General features: G+C 40.0%; 1 protein-coding gene across 1 annotated transcript in view; it reads left to right on the forward strand.

The window, feature by feature from the left end:
• The window catches only part of LOC143284051 (sodium- and chloride-dependent taurine transporter-like), a 122,728-nt gene that overhangs the window by 90,507 nt on the left and 6,645 nt on the right, over window positions 1-25,576 (forward strand). The window contains exons 5-13 of the mRNA XM_076590657.1: window positions 1,836-1,968; window positions 2,725-2,859; window positions 8,850-8,953; window positions 10,437-10,561; window positions 11,348-11,460; window positions 12,175-12,312; window positions 13,464-13,563; window positions 20,865-20,965; window positions 23,875-24,054. Coding sequence (XP_076446772.1) covers window positions 1,836-1,968; window positions 2,725-2,859; window positions 8,850-8,953; window positions 10,437-10,561; window positions 11,348-11,460; window positions 12,175-12,312; window positions 13,464-13,563; window positions 20,865-20,965; window positions 23,875-24,054 — 1,129 coding nt within the window. The remainder of the gene's footprint in view (window positions 1-1,835; window positions 1,969-2,724; window positions 2,860-8,849; window positions 8,954-10,436; window positions 10,562-11,347; window positions 11,461-12,174; window positions 12,313-13,463; window positions 13,564-20,864; window positions 20,966-23,874; window positions 24,055-25,576) is intronic.

Below are 25,576 nucleotides of genomic sequence, written 5' to 3' on the forward strand. Positions count from 1 at the left end.
CAAATGATACTATAGCTGTGACAAAAGGACCATTGCCATCGTTGTCATAGTCTTTGTCACTGTTGTCGTCAGAGTCGTCGTCTGTCAGTGTTGCCATCACATTCATTGCATGTTACATGATGGGTATGGATGCTAGGCTCCTGGTGCTAGAATCAGATTGGATTTCAATATTTTTCTGTCAGAAATCAATTATGAAAGAAAGTGTTGTTTGTATGTATTTAAAATGCTTTTAATGACACACTGGAATGCTTTTGGGACGCATATTTTTCTGTTTTGTTTTCTCTTCCATATTGTCATCTTTCCTGCAAAAGACCCATTGGATGTTTGTGTGTTCCTGTTTGATTTTTTTTTCTCTTCATAGTTGTTTAATGAAACCGAATGGAGGAGAATGCGGTGGTGGGGATAAAGCCCGTGATGTGTGTATGTGTTGTTAATATATATGACGACTGTGTTAGCTGGACTGTTTACCATTGCCACCATGTCCATTTTATTTTGCTTTTTGAGTTTCCCGGACAATAGTTACAGCTGAAGTTTTCAGTTCTTTCTGTTCCATACTTTGCCATTTATACTAATTGCCTGACTGCTGTTGTTGATTATAATGCTTAACTTTCACCCGCTCCTAATGATGCTGAATGCATTGATTTGAACCATATTTTTTGCTTTATATGTCTTTTGTCTAGCCGGCGAACCCCTAGCCCACCTCCTGTGGGGTACGGAAGATTTTACGGTAAATTAGTGATCAGTTGTTAGGCAAAATCTGAGGTGTCAGTACAAACGTGTATGAGGTGAGACCAGAATTTGTAATTGATGTGTTGGTTTGTATGATTTATGCTTGTTTGATTTTGTGGATTTGGGTGTCTGCAGTTTGTCAGACTTTTTTTGCCAGGGTTGTATGAGAGCTTCATCTGGATGCCAGTTTTTGTTGGCGATCTGTTCAGCATTTTGTGCTTTATGGTTCGGCAACATGCCATGACGGCATTTAGATGGGTTTTGTCTACACTTTGGTCATTCCTTGTGTGTGTGATTCCTGCAGCTTTTTTTTTTCTTTGTAAGGTGCAGGTGTATGATGATTAAGTCTGAAGTTTGGTCTGTTTGGCATCTGATTGGAAGGATTGAATCATTACATAATGAAATGATGGGGGAGGGAGAGGGGGGTGGGGCTGCGGGGAGGGGTGGTGGTGGTGAAAATTAAAGATATTTTTGAGTTTTCCTTTGACTAGAAACAGCATTGATATCATAATATATGCTTTTCATTGTTTTATCTCCTCTGTTTATCCAGTACCATCAGTCATCATTACCTTATTGTTCTTTATTTTACTTTTTCTCCTGACTTCAACCAGACTTGACTGACTGATCAGTGTTCTATAGCTAAGAAATAAGGTTTGGTACAAGAGAATGACCTGGTTGTCTGCTAAGGATACTACTACATTTTAAGTGACTTTGTACATGGAAGCTTCACCAGATAAAAGTAACCAGAGAAGCTTTTGCTGCTGTAAGTTGGTGTAAGGTTGGGCGCCATGCACAGTTTTAGCTGGCGGAAAGAGTATTTTGCCGCAGTCGGCATGGCTCTGGTATCACAAAACGTTCCCTGCCTTACCCTGCATGCTCTCCTTCCTTTACACATTGCCACTCAAGAACCGCATGCCGGCATACATGCATTTTTTGCAAGCACGTCAAGCAACCCAACGCTCCCTTTCCCCACAGAGGAACACCCCAGACTCTGAAAGCAGACACACAGTGAGAAACCAAACAGCTAGCCCCCTCCCCGAGGTCCCCCCCTAACTTTCCACTGTGCCTGGTGACTGGATCTCTAGCCAACAACTAAATTTCCTCAGGCGCAAGGTGCTGGCCTTGAGTTCTGGAGTGGGCGAGGCCGGCTCCATCAAGTGGGACCTGGCCCTCTGCTTGTTACTCGCATGGATCATCGTGTATTTCTGCATATGGAAGGGCATTAAGTCTTCCGGAAAGGTGATCACCGGACCCCCGTTTGAAAACGAAACATATAGTTCTGGCGTGGTTTTATTGTTGTTGTTTTTTTAATATTGTTTTTATTTTATTATTATTGTTTTTACTTTTTTGTCCTTTCTTGCTTACGGCTATACCGATGTATACGCACATCGTTTAGCTCTGGTAGGGACTGGTTACGTTGAGCAAGTTTACTTTAACGGTCAGAGGACTTTGCTGCCTGTGCGGTTTTGTATGGGCAGCAAGCTCTCTGTCTGGTAAAAGTTTTTACTCTGGTGCCACAGATTTTACCCTGTTTGTGTTCTGATGACTTCTGTGTTTAATTTGTTAATGTTTAATGTGATTCTGTTCTTTTTTTTAACATTTGTGGTGTCGAGGGGTCAGTTAATTGATAATAGTCTCATTTTTACAGTGATAAGTGTAAAGTTTATTTCAGGACTAAAGTGAATGTTTGTAACTTGAATATGTTTCTTGTGGTACAGTGCCACTTTTTTTTTTTTTTTTTTTTTTTTTGCCTGTTTTGTTTTATTCCACTCCACATAACTCACTAAAGCTTTTATCCCAAGAATAAAGGGAATCTATTTCCATCGACACCACAGTTACACTGTATCAATGTCTTTTTTTGTCTTTTTTTTTAGTTGATAAATTGTAAGCTTGCCAGTATCCATAATAATCTCTCCACAAAGATTTGATTTTAGACAGGTTTGTCCAGCCAGCACTGCAGAGGATAAAGCATGTGTCCCTGTTTTTTCTGGCCAGGTTATGTACTTCACGGCCACCAGTCCCTACGTGCTGATGTTTGTGCTGCTGATCCGCGGAGTGACGCTGGAAGGGGCGGGGACTGGGCTCAGATACTATCTGCTGCCTGAGTGGAGCCGTCTGCTGGATGCTCAGGTAATTCTTCTTCCTCTTTGGAGGAGAAGGAGGAACTTTTGCTTTAAAACTCATTCTGCACCATGCGTGCATCTAGAGTTTCCTCCCCCTGCCCAGCAGTGCAGCCGGGTGTGCATGCAAACATGTGCATGTGAGCACAAAATGATAACTCATGAAATGCTTAATGGATTGCTTTCAAATTCCAGAATGTTAGTGTCATGTGTACAAACTACTTGTCTGCTTTTTTTTGTGATTATTGAGACAAGCATAATTGTTTTTGTGATATAAATAACACAATTTGTAAACAAGTAACACACGCAGTTCAAGTTTGATCTGCCAGCCGATGTTGATGCAACAGCTTTATTTTTCACTGTCACTCTGCTCGCTGATATGAGTTTGTCATCATTGTTGTAGTTTGGGGTTTTTTTTGGGGGGGGTTGTTGTTTGTTTTTTTGCTGCCCAATCATCTGCACCGTTTCAGTGGCATTACTCCCATGCCGCTCATTTAGATTCCCCCATACACAGCCACACCCAGGTTCGTTCGTCACAGTTCCAGCGTCGGCAGTCCGCAGGGAACCATCGATATTAGGTCACCAGGAGGCCACACACCAGAGGAGACTCTGCACTGCTGCTGAGTCACTTCCATGGTGTTTAGTGGTGCCTGTTCTGATTTAACATACTTAGGACACCACCTACAAAGCCTCCTACTAACAACAATAATGGCTTAGTCACAGAGCCAGACTGAGTGAGCATCCCTCCCAGAGTGGAGACCACCATCACATCCCTCAAACAGCCCCCCATGAATCTGCCCACTCTGAAGACATTGACAGGACTCTCCCCAAGCACAGAAGTGGAGGGGTATCAAAACTGAGGTCACCCTGAGAGCAGGGCATGAAAGGCCACAGACTTAAGAGACTGTTTTGTTTATATTGATGATGATGGAGGAGGAGGAGAATGACGATGATGATGACGATGTTGCCGTGGAGGTCCATTTTGGTTTGGAACTGTGTGACAAGGCTGTACTGTACGCTTCCTGTCATAATGATATCCCGGCATTAACAAGGCCAGAGAGATACAGATGATACAGACACTGGCAGTGTTGGTCAGGTAATTAGAGCAACACACCCAAAAACGCATCCTTGAAAGTGGATGACACTCAACAGTGTGGTCCCAGTCTCCCCATTTAAGCCCACAGCACACTGAACTTTGGGTAGGAGCCAGCTGTGGGCCGAAAAACCAACCTCTACTGGGATTTGAACCTGCATCCTCCCAGCCGTCAGTCCGCAACACTAACCACTTCACCATGGTGGCCGGTATCACTGCTGTAGTTCATAACCCACTCGGGAATCCTGTGGGATGCTTGTTCAACTGAGAGACATTGTGGGCATTTATCCATGATGATTGAAAGTTGATAGATCCAGTGCAGACAAAAATAGTGACAAAGTGGCATGTAAGAAAACCATTTGAGAACTAGGTTTATGTCACCAAAGTGAAAAAATACCTGACCAGGAATAACCGAATGAGAATGCTCCATTCTTGGTCAATGCTCTGTTATGAGTGTACTTGTGAACAGTCAGAAATGGATGGTTCAACATTATGAATATACTCATAAACAGGGTAGAATGAGTTAATATCCCATCACACATACTACTGGTTGTAGACAATTTGCTACAGTACTGATTTTTACATTTGAGTATTATCGTTTAGGAGAGGAATGGGAGGTGGATGAATGATGAGTTGGGGGAAACTGGGTAAATGCATGGTGGATTTTGAAATAAATATCTAAATACAATAACAGAAAATTACTTAATGGACTTTGTATGGACTTTGTAAAAGAGATCATTAATCTAACAAGAGAAATAATTGATAATGAATTCAAAAAGTAAGAAACATCAATGTTCCTCAGTCACTTGAGATGACACACTTTGGTGCAGGTAATGCTTCATCAAATCACAGTAAAAAATTATGTTTATTCCTATTTGGATGGGGTCATGTGTGAGTTTGTGTGTGTGTGTGTTTCAATGTTTAGTGTCCAGAGTACTGGTTTATTTATCCTTACCACCTGGTTTACTTCTCCTGGACCAATTATTTCCCCTACCGCAGTGGGCACATTCAGTTTTTCTTCCGCAATCAGTTGTATTCACACTTGGTGCTTTTAGCTTGTTCGCCTTAGTGTCCCATGTTGTTCACCTGTGTTTCCAAGGGGATAGTGCATGTTTCTTTGTGATGATGATGTTTGTAATGTGCATGAAGTACGGCTTTGACAGTGCACGTGCACTCAGCAGTTGTAGGGCTTGTCGACAGAAACTGCAGTGCAGCTGTACTGATGGGGTATAAAATGTTGAAGTGTGTGATCATTTGTGTTCTGCTCTCAGGCAGCCATACACCATTTTTTGGGGGGGAAAGGGGCGATGGTGGGAAATGTATAATTTGTTTAGCGTCTTCTTTCTGGCATGAGTGGACTGTAGACAATCAGAAGACAAATGGTTGCTTTGCGAGAGGAGGAACACTCTTTATGAAGTGTGAGATTATATAAGTGTGTGCTTTTCCTGCATTCTATGCATGGTATGTGTGTTTGAAAAGAGAATCCATGACAGCTGAAGCTGTTTGGTAGGGGTGGGGCATGCTGCAGATGTTTGCTAACTGTGAAGTCAGAAAGACCGAAAGCAGGTGGTAGTATCCGTGGCCCGAGCTGGTAGCATTTGATCTGTGGTCTGTGTGAGTTGAAGTGATTGTGAAGTGTGTCACATTTGATTCCCATACTAAAAAAAAAACAAGAAAAGTGCATGAAAACATTGAAAACATTGCAAGTGTATTTAAAGTCTTCCAAGGAAATTTAATTGCATGTCCCTACATTTTCTGTACCCAACATGAACATTGGTAACTTTCATTGTTTTCTTCTTAATCGTTCCTGGAAATATAAAGGATTTACTTTATTGATTACAAACATTCTAAACAGTGTTTAACCAGTTTGAATTTTTGCCTCCACTTCCCACTTTCAGTAACCAGCACTGAAGAATGACTTATATATATATATATATATATATGAAAGGCACCTGATATCTGTTGATTTGATATAAACAGGTGGGAAAGCACTGCTGGGGAGCTGAGAAGTGGTTAATGTTGATGATGATACCAAGGTTAGGCTCTCAAGGCCTGTCCACTGCATTGGGTTTATGCATTGGTCAGCCGCTTTGAAACTGAAAGTGATAATGCATTGCGGAGACAACCATGTGGAAGGGGGCTGGAGGTGTCAGTGGTGCTAAGGAGTAGCACATCAGGACACAAGCCAAGGAGAAACACATCAGGACACTGGCCAAGGAGAAACACAGGATGGCCAAGGAGAAGTACATCAGGATGATGGCCAAGGAGAAGCACATGCCAGCCAAGGAGAAGTACATCAGGATGATGGCCAAGGAGAAGCACATGCCAGCCAAGGAGAAGTACATCAGGATGATGGCCAAGGAGAAGCACACACCAGGAGAAGCACACATCAGCCAAGGAGAAGTACATCAGGATGATGACCAAGGAGAAGCACATTCCAGCCAAGGAGAAGTACATCAGGATGATGACCAAGGAGAAGCACACGCCAGCCAAGGAGAAGTACATCAGGATGATGGCCAAGGAGAAGCACATGCCAGCCAAGGAGAAGTACATCAGGATGATGGCCAAGGAGTAGTATATCAGGATGATGGCCAAGGAGAAGTACATCAGGATGATGGCCAAGGAGAAGTACATCAGGATGATGGCCAAGGAGTAGTATATCAGGATGATGGCCAAGGAGAAGTACATCAGGATGATGGCCAAGGAGAAGCACATGCCAGCCAAGGAGTAGTACATCAGGATGATGGCCAAGGAGAAGTACATCAGGATGATGGCCAAGGAGAAGCACACCAGGATGATGACCAAGGAGAAGCACATGCCAGCCAAGGAGTAGTACATCAGGATGATGGCCAAGGAGAAGCACGTGCCAACCAAGAAGCCCAGGTTGACCAAATGAAGGCAGCAGAGGAAGTGGTTTGTTGCTGTCAACCTGCTCTGTCCACCTTCTGATGTCAGGTCTTCAACACAGCCTGTGCTATACCAGAACTGGTCTCTTCAGCCATTGCTGCTCTGTTTTTAGAGGAGACTGTAAACTAAGGTCCTGTTTACAGCATTGCACTAAGTAGTGCACATAAAAAATCCTCAGCACCAAAAGGTTTGATCCTGGGGAAATTGTGCAGGATGGTCAAGCAAAAAACACTTCCAGACAGAAAAAAGAGGGGATGGGGGTGGCGCTGAACTGTAGCGACATGTTCTCCCCTGGGGAGAGCAGCACAAATTTCACACAGAGAAATCTGTTGTGACTTCTTCTTCTGCTGCGTTCGTGGGCTTCAACTCCCACGTGCACTCGTATATACGTGAGTGGGCTTTTTACGTGTATGACCATTTTTACCCCGCCATGTAGGCAGCCATACTCCACTTTCGGGGGTGTGCATGCTGGGTATGTTCTTGTTTCCATAACCCACCGAACGCTGACATGGATTACAGGATCTTTAATGTGCGTATTTGATCTTGTGCTTGCGTATACACATGAAGGAGGTTCAGGCACTGGCAGGTCTGCACATATGTTGACCTGGGAGATCGTAAAAATCTCCACCCTTTACCCACCAGGCGCCGTCACCGTGATTCGAACCCGGGACCCTCAGATCGAAAGTCCAACGCTTTAACCATTCGGCTATGGCGCCCGTCAATCTGTTGTGACAAAAAGTAATACAATGCAACACAACACAACACAACACAGTGTAATGCAGTGCAACACAAAGCAGCACAGTGCAACACAATGCTATGCTACACAACACAGCACAGCACAATGCAAGCTAACACAATGTAATGCAATGCAACACAACACAGCACAGTGCAACTCAACACAGTGCATGACAGCACAGCATTTGCAACACAATGCAATTCAGCACAACATAGTGCAATGTGATGCAGCACAGTACAACACAACGCAGAACAACACAATACAATGAAAACAGTTGGTTTTAAGACAGTCCAGGGGATTGAAGTTGGTTGCCTTAACTAATTCAGCCCTGCACATGAGCATTGCCGTGCTGTCAGTCATTGTTGCACAGTTCCTACACATGATGCACAGTTCCTACACATGCATAAAAACCGAAGCTAATGGAACTAACTTATACAGTATATCTGGCCATGTCCCCACATGTCAATTTTTTTTTTTTTTTAAGGAAAAACCAGTCAATCTCAATATGTTTTCTTCGTTTTTCCACATTGGTATGACAGGGGAACCTGTCAAGGTGGTAAACTCCCTGGGGTTGAATGGGTTAACTCAATCTACTCCAGGTTACTTTCCCTGTGGACCTGGTATGAGTATTCTCATACCAACACACTATTCTCATTTTGTTTATTCCTGTTTGGTTATGTTTTTGGCATTCTAAACTGAGCTGTTTACAGGTTCCGGAAGCATGAAAATGAAGCTTTGACCAAATAAATCAACGATTCTCCATCGATTTTTTTGGTGAACAACCTTACTTTTTTTACTGCAGTGGTCTGATGTTGTGCTGGTCCAGGGGTGTTGTGGCAGGCATGTGGCTGTGGGGGTAGAACAGCTTGATATACATATACGCGTGCGCACATGCGGGGCCACACACTCTCACACATGCAGGCACACACACGCAGGCACACACGCGCACGCATACACATACCTATGGATGCACACACATGTGTGTGCACACACACACACACACACAACACACACAGTTGTTTCACTTTTAATTATTATGGAATATGATCTCACTGAAATGTTTTTCTTTTTACATAATACCTGATATGTGTGTGGTGATCAGTGAAGAGTGTATCATTTTTTTGTTGTTCTTTGATATTTGCTGACGGGCATGATGCGAGCTGAAAGAGAATTTTCTGTTTTTGGTTGAAGCAGACAATAAAGTATTTTGAAGTGAAGTGAATTGAATATTGTTAATATTGTTGATCTGACTGTGTGCTGACAGGTGTGGGTGGATGCTGGCACCCAGATCTTCTTCTCCTACTCCATCTCCCTGGGAACCCTGACCGCTCTGGGAAGCTACAACAAGTTTGGCCACAACGTGTTCAGGTCGGTACTGACGGCCATTCCCACAGTTTGCCTGGGTGTTTTTGGGGGTTTTTTTTGGTGTTTTTTTTTAATAGTTTTCCTCATTTTTTCTCACTTGTTGTTTTACTTGATTGTTTCTGTATTCTGTTCTTTTTAGTGTGTTGATGTGTCTTTGTGTGTGAGTGAGAGAGGGTTGGTGTGTCTTTGTGTGTGAGTGAGAGAGGGTTGATGTGTCTTTGTGTGTGAGTGAGAGAGGGTTGATGTGTCTTTGTGTGTGAGTGAGAGAGGGTTGATGTGTCTTTGTGTGTGAGTGAGAGAGGGTTGATGTGTCTTTGTGTGTGAGTGAGAGAGGGTTGATGTGTCTTTGTGTGTGAGTGAGAGAGGGTTGATGTGTCTTTGTGTGTGAGTGAGAGAGGGTTGATGTGTCTTTGTGTGTGAGTGAGAGAGGGTTGATGTGTCTTTGTGTGTGAGTGAGAGAGGGTTGATGTGTCTTTGTGTGTGAGTGAGAGAGGAAGACAGAGAGAGAGAGAGAGACAATATTGGTGTGATGTATGTGTGTTTGTGTGTCTGTGTGTTTGTGTGTGTTTGTTTCTGTGTATATGTGAAAAGACTGTGCTAATAACTTTCCATCAGCAACAGTGTTAGTGCTTCAAAGTTCTGGATCAAACGAACAGCCAAGACATTAAATAGATAATTGTAAGTTTATATATATGTACATTCTTATTCTGAAAATCTATCACTCATTTCAAGAGCCGTGCAGTGTGAAATGGAGTATGTTCATTCTTACTCTGAAAATCTGTCACTCATTTCAAGAGTCGTGCAGTGTGAAATGGAGTCAAGGACCGAACTGACATGGTTGACAAACACTGATGGGACATTCTACAAGTACAAGATGAGACACATCCACTGATAAAAAGATGTCTTCATTCGACTTATTGATTGATCACAGTGGCAGGTTGAGAGCACAAGGACAACCAGATCTTTATATACACAGACTGGATTGTACCATGAGCCATTTATCTGTTTGACAGTGGCAGAAAACGTCTGTTAAATGAACACTTTGCAATGTGTGTGATTTTGTGTGTTTGTGTGTGTGTGTGGTAAAAGATATAGAGGAATCATGTTTAGAAATGATTTTTTCCCCTGAATTTTTCATTCTGTTCTATCCGTTTTTTTTGTTGTTGTTGTTTTTTGTTGTTTTTCAAATGTATGTGTTCATACCTGCATGTTTTATCATTGCATTCATTATGTGACTCTTGATGTGTGTTCCTTGAGCAGACATGAAAATTTCCTCTAAGAGGGATAACTACAGTGACTGTATTATCTGTATTGTATTGTGTTGCATTGTATTGCATTGTAAAATATTGTATTGCATTGCATTTTAATGTAATGTTTTGTATTGTTTTGGGTTGTATGGCATTGCATTGTATTTGTAAAGTGTTGTATTGCATTGTAATGTATTGTCATGTATTCCATGTCAAGGTGTGGCTATTGCTCTTCACAGGGACAGTGTGTGCTTCGCTGTGATCAACTCCTTCACAAGTTTCCTGGCGGGCTTTGTCATCTTCTCCATTCTGGGATTCATGGCCGAGAGACAGGGACTGGATGTGGCTGACGTCGCTGAGTCTGGTCAGTCCCCTGTCACTGTCATCGTCGTCATCAGAATAATCATCTTCATTGTCATCATCATCGTTATCATCATCATTATAATCTTCATCATCAACTGATAGATAGATAGATAGATCGACAGATAGATATACAGATAGATAGATATACAGATATATATAAAATCAAGTTTGTGTATGGGTGTCTGTGAATATCCGAATATCCACATATATACTGTCAGGAAGTGTCTGATGTGGATATTGGATCTGCAATATTGTATTTTAATCCCAACATTTCAAAAATAAAATGTCCATGAAATAGATTCTGGTATCCACAAAGTTCTGGAGCATAAGAAAGAATTCTGTGTTTGAGAATGAGATATTGTTGCTAAATTGTTCTTGTTGAATTTCATTTTGATTCATTTGATGTTGATTTGTATTCTTCAAAACATTTCATTTTTCTTGTTCTTTTCTCATTCATTGATGGTTTCATTTTATATAACTACTGTTAAGTTTCTTATAGTTTCTTTTTAAACATAATTCAGTTTCATTTGTAAAAAGCAAAACAAACAAAAAACACTGCTTTTATTTGTACAGAGAATGCTGTAGATCAAATATATATATATATATATAAAGAAAGAAATAAAGAATGATACATATGTATGCAGGTGTGTGTGTAATATATTATACATATATGTATGTATATATATAGATGGACAGAGAGAGAGAGAGAGATGTTTCACGATTCTGATATTTCATATTTCACTTAGAGACAGCAATGTGTTTCACGATTCTGATATTTCACAATCAGGACCAGGTCTGGCGTTCATCGCATACCCTGAGGCTGTGGCTCAGCTGCCGGTGGCACCGCTGTGGTCAACCATGTTCTTCTTCATGGTCATTCTGCTGGGGTTGGACAGCCAGGTCAGTGGTCATCACACTTAGCCACCCTGCAATGCTGTGGTTTGTGGACGTCAGTGTTTTTCAGGCTCTTTCTCAAGGAGGTGTCACTGGGTTCGGATGAATCCATATACGTGACACCACGTCTGCTAGTACATTTCGAAATTCTGAAAAAACCTTTGAGAAGTGTGTGTGTGTTGGTTGCAGTGGTCAAATGGTTAAAGCGATGGATTCTTGCCCAAATTTCTGAGTTTGAACCCCATGGCACCTAGTGGGTTAAGGGTGTAGATTTGTGTCTATGTGAGTGTATGTGTGTGAGTGATTGAAACTTGGCTGAATGACACAGGAAACGAATGATGAGCGTACAATGGCAGCAGGTAGGCAGCCTGTCGTGCAAATGACTCATGTTTTTAAGTGCATAGAGCTTGGTCTCTGACTGAAGATAGGTGCTATATAAGTCTCCATTTAATCATCATCATCATCATCATCGAGTGGAAGATAGAATGACCCCTAGATGTGATGGAAGTACATGGAAGTGATCATTCCGTGTGATTTTTAGATACTCTTTTTGGCAAACTTGAACAAATAAATATCGAAGATGCATGCCTGTATGTTGTCTTTGAAAGAGATTGTGTCAGTCACAGCGCTTGTTTTTTTGTTTTGTTTTGTTTTTTTGTTGTTTTTGTGTGTGTAAACCACTTACAAAGTGACAACTGTTGCTTTTTTTATGGGTTGCAGTTTGTAGGTGTGGAGGGCTTCATTACCTCAGTAGTGGATCTGTACCCCAGCTTCCTTCGCAGAGGATACCGGCGTGAAGTGTTTATAGCCATCATCTGTGTTATCTCCTTCTTCATTGGTCTTTCCATGGTCACAGAGGTGCGTCTTTGGTTTCTTTCTGCACTGCCATACGTTTTTTGACAGAATGAAGCACCATTAACATGCTTCATATTTCTAGGCACTGTCAGGTTTGATTGCTTTAGATATGTGATTACTCAATTAATGGTAGTGTAAGTATTGCTATGAATGAAGTCTTGGAGAGAGAGACAGAGAGAAAGGGTTAGAAATCATGATGCATGTATAGAGAAGTGAAATGAGTTCCTTTTATTTATTTATTTTAAAAAAAAAGATTTTCTCTTCTTTTTGCGCTGTATTTGGTATGGTTCAAAGAATTTTTGTTTTGTAACGTTGTCCATTTCAGCAGGAGGGAAAAACAAACGAGAAATGCAACGAAATTTCCCAAATCTCCAAATATGAATGAAATAAGTTTGAAACCACACTAGACCGACAATGTTTATCTTTCCCTTTCATTTATCTAGTTAATGTTTCATGATATTTTTTGTGACAGGCTACAAAGTTTTTGTCGAAAGATGTGTGTTTCATCACAGGTTAATCAAAAACAGAAATTCTTGCCACAGCCAGTCCAAATACCATACATTTACAGCTTTTAAATATTGATTGGAATTTGATAAAGAGATTTTTTCTTTTTAGATTTTTTAAAAGAAATTAAAATTTCGTTCTGTCTTCCATGCTTCATTTCTACTTTTACATATTTATTTATATGCATATTTGTTCATTTATTCACTTATTCATCTCTTTCTTTAAACAGCAGTTTGTTAGTATGCAATGCAGTATACAGCAGTCTTTAAAAATCTGAAGTAATTGATGCTTATTTGCTAGCATATTTACAGTTCATGCTTTCTCCACATGCTGTTGTAAGATAACAATGGTGAATTTGATGTTGATAATATGAAAATCATTTTCAGATTTTGTATTTGACTCATGGTGATTTTTTTGGTTATATACCAGTTTTATTGTACATTTCTGAATGCTATTTTTAACTTTAAAAAAAAAAGAGATCTTTAAAAAAAAAATGTGTAGTTTGTAAAAAAAAATCTACGTAGCTTAGCTTAAAGGTAGGTATATTTTAGTTGTATTGTACTGCTTTGTGCACAGTTTTCATCTGAGGATGAGACTGTGGGAATGACATAGTGAACCGACTAAGCACGGTTTCATCCCTCCCCCCACAGGGTGGGATGTATGTATTTCAGTTGTTCGACTACTACTCTGCCAGCCGAATAGTTCTTGTTGTGGCTTTCTTCGAGTGCATCACGGTCGCTTATGTGTACGGTATGTTTGAAGGAGGAAGAAGGTGGTATTTTGACAAATTTCTCTGTTAATTGCCCTTGTCGTGAGTTTTGACAAACCAATCCAGAGTGTGAAAGCAAGATATTTTCAGCAGTGCTAGCATATCAGTTTGGGGTTTATGTTGGGGTTTTTTTTTTTGTTTGTTTGTTTTTTTTCTGTTTTTTTTATTCTTTTCTTTTCTTTCTCTGTCATTATTGTTGACATGGGAGCTCCATGTGAAAAGTTAAAGGGTGTTTTCAAACTCTTGTCTCGTTTCCATTAGATCATTGCTACATTCATTCATGTGTTGTCATGTACTGGGAAGGACCAGGGTGTAGAGACTAAACGTGCTTATTGTTGGATCTGTAGAAAGGTTAGGGCTGACAGTTACGTCTCTCTTTATTACTTTCTGTTATCTTTACTTGAAACCACATATCTGAATAAGCTATGTTTCGCTGATTGTCAGGTTGTGTACATATACTACTTGCTGCTGTTGTTAAAAATAATGAAAATTTTGTTTTAGAGAAATCAGTTTCTGTGTGTGACGATTTCTACTTAAAACATTATTTGAAATATTCTGCAACCCGAAACAGTCTGTAGCTTGGAAGAGAGAAACATAAATGGGAAGTTGATCAGTACACTCTTTGTGCGCTCAGTTTGTCATACAAAGTCCATAGCAGGCCATTGAGTTCAGGGATATGGGAAATGCAGAATTAGTGTATCTCTCTTTCCCCATTCCCAGAATTAGTCTCTGTCTCCATATTTGCTTCTTTTTTTTTCACATCTCTTGAGTCTGTCTCCCTCTTTCTTTCTTTCTCTTTCTATTTGTAGAAGTGTGTGTGTGTGTGTGTGAGTGTGTGTGTGTGTGTGTGTGTGTGTGTGTAGTGAGTGTGTGTGTGTGTGTGTATGTGTGTGTGTGCACGCCTCTCTTGTAAGAGAGCAAGCGAGCTTATATACTTATTTATACTCATTTATTTCTCTTTTTAATTGTTTAATTATTAAGATGTCTTGCTATAGCATATATTCTTGGAGCTCTGTGCTCACATATTCCAGATTTGGTCTTCTCTTTCCTTATCTTTTTTCTTTGTCTAATCCCTCCCTCTCTTCTCTGCAGTTGACCATAAAACTATACATGTTTGAAAAGCAAGCAATCTATTCAAGGTTACGGGTTTTCCCATCAGTTAGCAAACTGTTTAGGGCTAAGGGTTTTCTATCATATCAGTCAGCAAACTATTCATTCAAGGCTAAAGATTTTCATATCAGTATACAAGCCATTCATTTAAGGCTAAGGATTTTTCTATCAGTATACAAACTATTCATTCAAAGCTAAGGATTTTCCTTTTAGTCAGCAAAGTATTCGTTGAAGGCTAAGGATTTTCCTGTCAACCAGCATAGTCCTGTGTGCACACAAGGGAGTGGGGCATGAGGATTTTTACATTGCATGACGTGGCCTCTTTGCTGTCAGCCTGGCTATCAGCATTTTTATTTGATCTGATTTGATTTCCATGACATGACCGACACCAACCTGCTGGTGAGGTCTTCTCTCCTCTTGCGTGATCAACATCAGCATCAACTTGCTGATGACTCGAGTCTTGCCTTGTGTGTGCTGGGTATTTCCATTGTCATAACCCATCTGACTGATGTCGATTATACATACAGTCTTTCAACTGCTCTTTGGGTCAGCATTTTACATACGTAGGTATAGGTTTCAGGCATGAGCAGGTCTGTGCGTGTTTTCTGACAAAACAAAAATCTTTTCTCTGAACCTGCCACATGCTGGAGGGATCGAACCCAGGACCTTCGTGTTAAACGTTCAATGCTCAGTGATGCCTGTGTTGTTAGTTGAGTGGGAGAAGATTGAATGGAGCATGAGATAGGATTTGGGCACTTTTTTCTCCTTGTGCACTGGTGGTTAGGGATGTTCCTGTCGTCTTTAGATTCCATTTCATATTGTTTTCTTTATTTAAGACTGAAAATTGGTGATTAAACATTTCATTTAAAAAAAGTGATATTTGATTATAATATTTAAAGCATGCTTAAAAGTTTCTCACATTTTCTTGTTATCATTACATTAAGTTCAGACTCATGTTTTCTTGTTTTTCTCAGTTTTGTAATTCATACTGTGAGAAGTTGATTTTTAGTTTTCATTTATTTGTTTTTTTGATGGAAATTACAGATTTATTTGTTCAAAGAGATGAAAGTTTCAGTTGCTGGGGAATCTAAGATTAAACCTACATATGATAATGTTTGATTGGTGAAAGTTGATGTAAACAAAATAATGAAAAAATAATGATTTAGAAAATGTAATTTGTGTAGACAGTTGGCTTGCATGGTAATTGTGTAAAGTGATATCTTGAAGTTTTCAATACTATACAAACCGAGATGCCAAAAATAGGTTTGATATGCAAAGATATGTGGTTACGTAGAGAAAAGTACACCTCTGGAGTAATAAAAAGGTTAGATAATGATGTTTATAAGAGAAAATGGGGCCAAGTTTCAGTGAACCCTTTGTGACAGTCTGTCTAATGCCTTCCTTCCTGACTGTGTTCACTTCTGTGTGCTGTTTCACTTTGATACTAATGTTTTCTCATTCTCTTGTTACATTCAAACAAAAGTTCTGAACTAGGCAGAGAAAGGTTTGGTGCTTGGAAAAGGGGAGTCTACATATGTTTTCAAATTGTAGCTCATCTACATCTGTCATATAGAGAGAGTGCTGTTCTCCTCTCTGTTTTTTTGTGTCTTTGGAACAAATCCACTCTTTTAGTGGAATGCAGTTTGATTTGATATGAAGGCCTCAAGGCCTGACTAAGCGCGTTGGGTTACGCTGCTGGTCAGGCATCTGCTTGGCAGATGTGGTGTAGCGTATATGGATTTGTCCGAACGCAGTGACGCCTCCTTGAGCTACTGAAACTGAAACTTGATATGAAGGGAGCATATTGTTAGTGGCCTTAGTGGTCGGCATGGCTCAAAGCACCATGATTTTATTTTATTTGAGCATTGACATGAAGGGTACACACATTGGGCTTGTAACGGAAAAAAAGGGCAAGCGTATTTATGAACCAAAAATGGAAATCCCTATCCACTGAAAAGTATTCCTTGCTGCCTGTTCCCTATGCAGTATCAATGTGAAAAAAAAAGTGATAACGGCCATTGTTCAGAGGCGTCAAGGTGACTGCATCCTTTTAAATGAAAAACGAACGTACCTGAGAACCTTGTGCACTGATGCTTATGCATGAACATTGAGCAAAACTCACGTGTGGAACCATTCTTATGGGTTACCCACAACACAGCAGCAGGGCAGAAAGAAGTGTTACGTTAATTATACTTTATGTGTGTGTGTGTGTGTGTGGTTCAAGGATCATTCTTTACATATGTGGCAAATTTGGCAAACGTAATCAGAATTATTATATATTTGACAAGAGTTAATGTTCTGTTCATCAGCTGTTACATGCACTTATTCATTATGACAAGCTCATGTGTTTTAAAAAAAAAAAGTTTTGTAATCAGTGTGTGCCAGCCATGTTGCAAGATTTCATTATCTGTTATTGCTTAGGTTCCAGGCTGCTAGTCATGCAACAGCCTCTCTCTCTTCTCTCTCCATTTAATCTCTCTCTCTCTCTCTCTCTCTCTCTCTCCCTCTCCCTTCTCTCCCCCTGCCCCCACCACCCCCTCTCTCTCTCTCACTCTCCCTCTTTCATACCTCAGTTCACACAGGTACACACATGGTTGACAACACACACACACACACACACACACACACACACACACATGCACACATAAATGCTAATAGACATGCAAAGTCACACATGATTAAAAACAGATTTTATTGCACACAAACAAGGGCTGTTGAAGGCCTAGCTGATTTGAATATCTATGTCACAAACAAAATTATTTTGGAAATTGAGGGCTGCTAAAGATAAATTTTCCAGAGACAGATAAATTAACAAAATATTTTGACACTGAAAATTATATCAATATTCAAGGCTACCATAGCTAATCGAAATACTGAAGAAAGGAGATTGTCATGTGTATTACTATGTACATTTTTAAGAAGGTATATTGGGTAGTGCTGTTGATATTCTTCGCAAAAGCTTTCTTGGCAAAGGAATTCGTTGTGACCATTCTCTCTGCTGCAAGATGATAGCAGATGCATTGATGAAATCATTTGTTGTTAGTTATTCTGTTTATTCACCAGCATGTTCAGAATTTTGAATTTCAGTTGACAATAGAGGAGTTGATGCTTTATTGTATAGTTGCAGTATTTTCATATCATTACATTGTTAGCTGCACTATCAACTAAAAATTAACAACAGACCAGATTATTTCAAAACTTACCTTCACCTAATAGAGACAAAGGATTTCAGTCATGTCTAAAGATTTCTTTATAATTAGGAAAATAATTCAAGAACAAGAAAGACCAATTACACCTTTATGAATGGTTCATTCTCAGTGGAATGACTCTTGTGTGGAGCTACTTATTTAGTCAAGAGTGATGTTTTATCACTTGCTTTTATTGTATCCCAGAAACCCAGAATCTAACAGATCTTTACTCAGATTTTCTTTGTATCCAAGGAAACAACAGTTGGTAATTTACTGTTAAGTTCAGAGGAGAGAAGTTCTCACCGCATGTGAAGAGTGGAGTATCTGGTTAGAATAGTACAGGTGGTTAAGTCAGAAGAAATGTCACAGGAGTCCGGAACATTTCTACCCTGAGGAGGGTGGGTTGGTAGGGGTGCCAGTCTTTTTGGTGAGGCTGTCTCCACCAGTGCTGTAGCCTGGCATATTTTTGTCAAAAGCCCCTGTGGCCAAGTGGTCAGCACTGCAGACTGATGACTGGGAGGGTGTGGGTTTGAGCCCCATTAGAGGTGGGGTGGGGGTGGGGGGGTTCAGCTTGTGGTCAGCTCCTACTCAGAGTCAATTGTGCTGTGGGTTCAAATGGGAAGACTGGATTCACACAGTTGAATCCACTTCATGGATGCGTCTTTGGGAGCGTTGCTCAAATTTCTTGACCAACACTGCAGGTGTCTGTATATCTCAGTTTAGCTGACGCCAGGATATACTGTGAGGGTACACAGCCTTGTCAAGTCATCCCAAACTGAAATGGTTGCTCAGATTTCCTGACCAACACTTCAGGTGTCTGTATCTCTCAGCCTGGTAAATGCAGGGAAATATTATTAGAGTACAGCTCTGTCAAGTTACCCCAAACTGAAACGGACCCCTTTAGTAACATCATCATCGTCTCACCATCATCATTAATCACCATTGAAATATCGAAGGCAAAATGTTCTGAAATTAAAGGCCAAGAAAATAGAAAAAAAACACAAAAAAGTGATAAGATCAAAGCAGTATCATCTCAGGCATAGTTCTGCCCCCAACCCCTCAAACGTTTGGGTCACAAAACAGATCTTCATACAGACACACTACCATTGAAGAATGAACAGTGATAAAAGATCTTGCTGTGACAGTATACATACACTTCTTGAGGACTCTCACTGTTTCACTCTCACAAACCCACTGTAACAAAACACACAAAAATCTCCCACAAAAAAATAATGCAGTGCAATATTCATCACAACACAGGATATATATATATATATATATATAATACATGACAGATTGTTGTTATTTCTCTGACTTGACTTTTGTAACAAATATGATCAATTTTAATGTTCTTTTCTTTTACGGACAAATTGTTTGTTTCCAGTAACAAAACTATTATGAACTTGCCAAGGATACATGAAGGGGGACTTTATGAGAATCAGAGAAATGTTAACCACACTTAATTGTTAGAGCAAGAGCAAGTAAAGGAGAGACGGAGTTTGTTTTTTTTCTCTATCCAAATGGATATTTTGCATCAAGGATTGTGGATTTACCTTGTCTAGGAAATAAAGAAGCATCATTTTGTTTATTGAGCAATATCGCTGATTGTTGGGATGCTACGGCAAATGTGGAACTATGATTTTGACTAGGATGACATGAACCAAATGATATAATGATTCGTGATATGCTAATGTTTTTTTTTGTTTTGTTTTTAATTAATTGTTGTGACATCATATGATACGATAAATCAATACTATTTAAGATAGAAGAGTGCTTTTTCTCAGTTTTCAGTTTCAGGGAGGTGTCAAAGCATGCAGACAGATCCATATGTGCTGCACCACATCTGCAGTAGTGTTTTTTTTTAGGGCAGATGCCTGACCTGCAGATAAACACCATGAAAAATGTTTTGTCCACCACAGAACAAAGTAAACTGCAAGCAGCTCTGTGCTCTGACATTGCTCTCAGCCAGTCCAGGGTTTGCAGCTACACAGTAACGTCAGAAGAACGCTCTCTCTTTTCTGAGCCAAGGGCAGGGTTAGATTTCAGTTTGCTTTGTTCAAAAAGCTAGTGGAAATCTAGTTGCTGTGATGTAAATGGTTTTTTGTTGAAAGCAAAATTTTCTCCATCAGAGAATGTTATGTCCAAGGAAAAATGTGCTGAGAAAAACAAAAAAATTACTGGCGAAGTGTGTGTATGTGTGTGCGTGTACATATATATGAAAAGTGAGATCATTAATGACAGATAATATACATTCCAAGCAGTGTTCAAGAAAAGAACATTATGTACTGAGCAGTAAGGACTAATTGATGGCCTTTCAGAATAGCACTAGTCAGAAATGGGCCAACGTAATTGGGTTATCAAGGATATGAAATCGGGGCTGAATGTCATTTTTGATAAAATGATTAGTCTTTCATAGTAAATGATATTTAAATGCTTTTATCTGTTCACTCTGATTTTGAACACTTGAGTAGGAGAGAGAGTGTGTGTGTGTGCTTTTTTTGTACATGTGACAATTCGGAATAAAGTTTGCTACAATATTAATTGTTTTTATTTCTTTTTTTCTGTCTGTTATTTTTTTTTTACATCAGTCCCCCCCTCCGTGGTAAGTATGGTAAACTTAAAAAAACAAAATTAGATAAGAACAAGGGAGGAATGTAAAGCAGAAAGAATGGAAAAATATGATTTTTTTTTAATTACACATAAAAAAATAAGATCATAGTGTAGAAACTGTAGAAGATACCTTTAAATTTTTTTGGTTTTAGCACTATGGGAATGCATGTTTGTGAGCCAACTGTGTGAATGCCAGTGGCTATTTCATGACCAGCGTTTGCGATTGTTGAACAGGTTGTTGTGTCGTGGTGTGCACAAAGTGTGTAGTGATTTGCATAACCTGCATGGGTTGACCCCCAAGGGCACACACTGGTGTCGGTGTGTGTACGTCGCCGTGGCAATGTGGTCAACATGGTTGTCTGTGTATCGTGCAGGTGTGGAGCGATTCTATGACAACTTGGAGATGATGTTCGGCTTCCGAATGGGCCCATTGATGAGAATCAGCTGGCAGATTCTGACACCCATCTACACCTTCGTGAGTACCTTGATTTCTTCTTCTTTTTTTTAACATAGTTTTGTTTTCATTTGAGGAAAAAAAAAAAAAGCACTGTAGCACACAACCCTTGATTCAACAAACACTCATTGTTGATGGTGGGCAAATGATTTTGTCACTCGAGCACAAATTTCATTGCCTTCATTGACTTCAAAAGCTTTTGCAACACCTTTGGTGACAAAGTCACATTAGGTTTTGCCTCACGCTGCTGTTTCAGTACACTAGGCCCAGGTTGTCCTTTGCCGTCCAACATTTAGAAAGTGCCGCCTTAAATTTCTGAGAGGATACTAAAAGTCACTTCCAGTAATCGCTGTACAAAGCATGATAATCTGATGCTCCTCATGAATTATGGAAGTGCACATATCAAGCTTTCTGACTGGTGGCTGTTCAGACTCATCAACTTTAAAATAGAACTCAAAAAGCCTGAAATGATGCAGACATCTGTATATCCTGGGGCAAATAATGTTTATTTTTGTGGACACACACACACACATATATATATATATATATATATATATATATATATATATATATATATATATATGTATTATATATATATATATGTATTATATATATATATATAGTCATTGGGCACTGAAGAGGTTAATGAGACTGCGCCAGAATACAGATACAGATATCAAGATGATTTATCTTGTTACAAACAAGACATAACTGTAACACTTGTGATGATCACAGCAACCAGTTACAAACATACAAGACATACCAGTAAGAATTGTTATGATCACAACAGCCAGTTGCAAACACACAAGAAATATCAGTAAGAATTGTTATGATCACAAGAGCCAGTTGCAAACACACACAAGATATATCAGTAAGAATTGTTACGATCACAAGAGCCAGTTGCAAACACACACAAAACACATCAGTAAGAACTGTTATGATCACAGCAGCCAGTTACTAACATGAAGACATAGTGAGAATTATTACGATCACACCAGCTGGTTACAAACAAGACATATCAGTAAGAACTGTTACGATCACAGCAGCCAGTTACAAACAACAAGACATATCAGTGAGAATTGTTACAATCACACCAGCTGGTTACAAACAAGACATATCAGTAAGAACTGTTACGATCACAGCAGCCAGTTACAAACAACAAGACATATCAGTGAGAATTGTTACAATCACACCAGCTGGTTACAAACAAGACATATCAGTAAGAACTGTTACGATCACAGCAACCAGTTACAAACAACAAGACATATCAGTGAGAATTGTTACAATCACACCAGCTGGTTACAAACAAGACATATCAGTAAGAACTGTTACGATCACAGCAGCCAGTTACAAACAACAAGACATATCAGTGAGAATTCTTACGATCACACCAGCTGGTTACAAACAAGACATGTCAGTAAGAACTGTTACGATCACAGCAACCAGTTACAAACAAGATATATCTGTAAGAACTGTTATGACCACAGCAGCCAGTTACAAACAAGATATATCTGTAAGAACTGTTATGACCACAGCAGCCAGTTACAAACAAACTGCAAATTATGTCAATAAGAATTGTTAAGACAGCAGTCAATAAGTTTCCAAGTGCTAAATCAGCTCAGAGATAGTGCAAGTTCTGAGAGAGGCCAGTGGGGATGAGGATCATATGGACAGTTTTGAGGACACATCATGGTATTGGCATCCTCTCCAAACGAACACTGGGCAGGGTCTCTATTGGCCATCCCAAATTGGACTGAACAACATGCTGCACTGTATGTTCATGGTGTTGGAAAGGTTGATGGGATTTTGTGTAACCATAGCGGCAAAATCGTGTGATAGTGTGTGGGTGTGTGTGTGTGTACATGCATGCATGCATGTATACATGTGTATATGGTTGTTGTGTGAGCTGGTGTGTGTGTGTGTGGAGTGTAGAAGCTCTTTGCAAATGTAGCTGCATAAGCTATCTCTGTGGCTGCCTTCACCTCTACACTCCATCTCGCTCACTACGATCGGCTTCGGATCCACTCTGTTTACACATACCCAGATTCAAACACTAGACTGTTGGCCGCCGTTCTTTCTCTGTCTCTGGACCTTGCCATTGGAACGAACTTCCTCTTTCGCTTCATCAAGTCTCCACTCTCAGCTCTTTCAAGTCTGGCCTTAAAACCCACCTCTTCCCAAAATAGCCCCCTCCCCCCCTCTGCCCTCCCTTGCCTGCCCTTCCTTGTCTTCAGTTTCTCCAGTTTGAGAGTTATGCATGCGTGTGAATGACTGGTGTGAAAGCGCTTTGGTTTGTCTCTGCACAAGATTCAGCGCTATATAAATACCATTATTATTATTATTAAATGTTAAATGTGCCATATTTGTTTGTGAGATCGAATTGATATTTATCTATAGGTCTGTCTACCTCTCTCTCTAACACACACACACACACGCACACACACACACACATGCATACATAATCTATCTATCTATATATCTATATATATATATATATCTGTGTGTGTGTGTGTGCGTGTGTGTGTGTTGTATTGTTCTGTTTTATTCTTTGTTCTCAACAGATTTATTTGTGTGACCAATTTTGTCAGATTAGACAAGACCAGTGCCAAATATCAGCTTCAAGACTGTAAAGAAAATTTTCCTACCTCTTTCTCTCCCTCCCTCACCTCTCTCTCCCTCCCCTCCCCTCTATTTCTCTCCTTTTCTCTGTCTCCCTGTGTGTGAGGGTTACAGTCTCTCTCCCTGTGTGTGTGTGTATGTGTGTGTGTGTGTGAGGGTTACAGTCTCTCTCCCTGTATGTGTGTGTGTGTGTGTGTGTGTGTGTGAGGGTTACAGTCTGTGTGTCTATTTCTCCCTCTCCCCCCCCCCCCCCCCCCCCCCCCCCCCACCTCCCTCTCTCTCTCAATCCAGCATTTTTTACTGACTGGCAGGTGATCTTCGTCATGGGACTGATCAGCTATTCTGACCTGACGTACAAACGCAAGACAGTGCTGTACGAGTACCCTGGCTGGGGCATTGGCATTGGCTGGACTCTGGCCTTCAGCTCCGTCATCTTCATCCCCATCATCATGGTCTACAGGCTGCTGAGCGTCAAGGGCACACTGACAGAGGTATGGATGGGGTGTGGGGGCGTGGGATGTTGGGGTGATCAGCCAACGTCGGGGGAACATTGTTAAGTCTTATGAATGCTTTGCTTTGTTTTTTTTTTGTGGGCAAGACTTGACGCTGTTGTAAATACTTTGATTTGTTAATTGTTGTTATTATGATTATTGTTTTTTGGGGGTTTTGGTAATTATTATTTTGTATCATCATCATTGTTATCATCATCTTCATCATGACTATTATTATTATTCTTATTATTAGTAGTATCATCATCATCATTAGTAATATTATCGGTGTAGCTGTTGTCATCTGAATTATTATTACTATATTATTATCATCATCACTTAGTGTTAGTATCAACATTGATTAATCAATTGACTGATTGATATTTGTGTACATTTTACCCCTTTCACCTTATTTCTTTGTGGTTGAACAACACCTGCGTGGTATTTTAGTACCAGGTTCTGTTTGTTATTTATTTTGTCATATGCTCATGACTTTATTGTATATAAAAAAAGAGAAGAAAATTAAAGTACCTGATCATACAATACAACATAATACAACACAAGGTGTCTCCTTGCAGTGTGTCAAGTACCTGATCAATACAACACAACACAAAGCAACACATCACAACATAATATAACACAGGTGTCTCCTTGCAGCATGTCAAGTACCTGATGAAAACAACACAACACATTACAACACAATACAACACAACACAAGGTCTCTCCTTGCAGTGTGTCAAGTGCCTGATCAATACAACACAATACAATACAAGGTGTCTGGTTGCAGCATGTCAAGTTCCTGATCAATACAACACATTACAACACAATACAACACAAGGTGTCTCCTTGCAGCATGTCAAGTACCTGATCAATACAACACAACAATACAATACAACACAAGGTGTCTCCTTGCAGCATGTCAAGTACCTGATCAGTACAACACAACACAATACAACACAAGGTGTCTCCTTACAGCATGTCAAGTACCTGATCAATACAACACAACAATACAACACAAGGTGTCTCCTTGCAGCATGTGAAGTACCTGATCAATACAACACAACAACACAATACAACACAATGTGTCTCCTTGCAGCATGTCAAGTACCTGATCAGTACAACACAACACAATACAACACAAGGTGTCTCCTTGCAGCATGTCAAGTACCTGATCAATACAACACAACAACACAATACAACACAAGGTGTCTCCTTGCAGCATGTCAAGTTCCTGATCAATACAACACATTACAACACAATACAACACAAGGTGTCTCCTTGCAGCATGTGAAGTACCTGATCAATACAACACAACAATACAATACAACACAATGTGTCTCCTTGCAGCATGTCAAGTACCTGATCAGTACAACACAACACAATACAACACAAGGTGTCTCCTTACAGCATGTCAAGTACCTGATCAATACAACACAACAATACAACACAAGGTGTCTCCTTGCAGCATGTCAAGTACCTGATCAATACAACACAACAATACAACACAAGGTGTCTCCTTGCAGCA

This window comes from Babylonia areolata, chromosome 7 (assembly GCF_041734735.1).
Source record: "Babylonia areolata isolate BAREFJ2019XMU chromosome 7, ASM4173473v1, whole genome shotgun sequence".
NCBI classification, from domain to species: domain Eukaryota; kingdom Metazoa; phylum Mollusca; class Gastropoda; order Neogastropoda; family Buccinidae; genus Babylonia; species Babylonia areolata.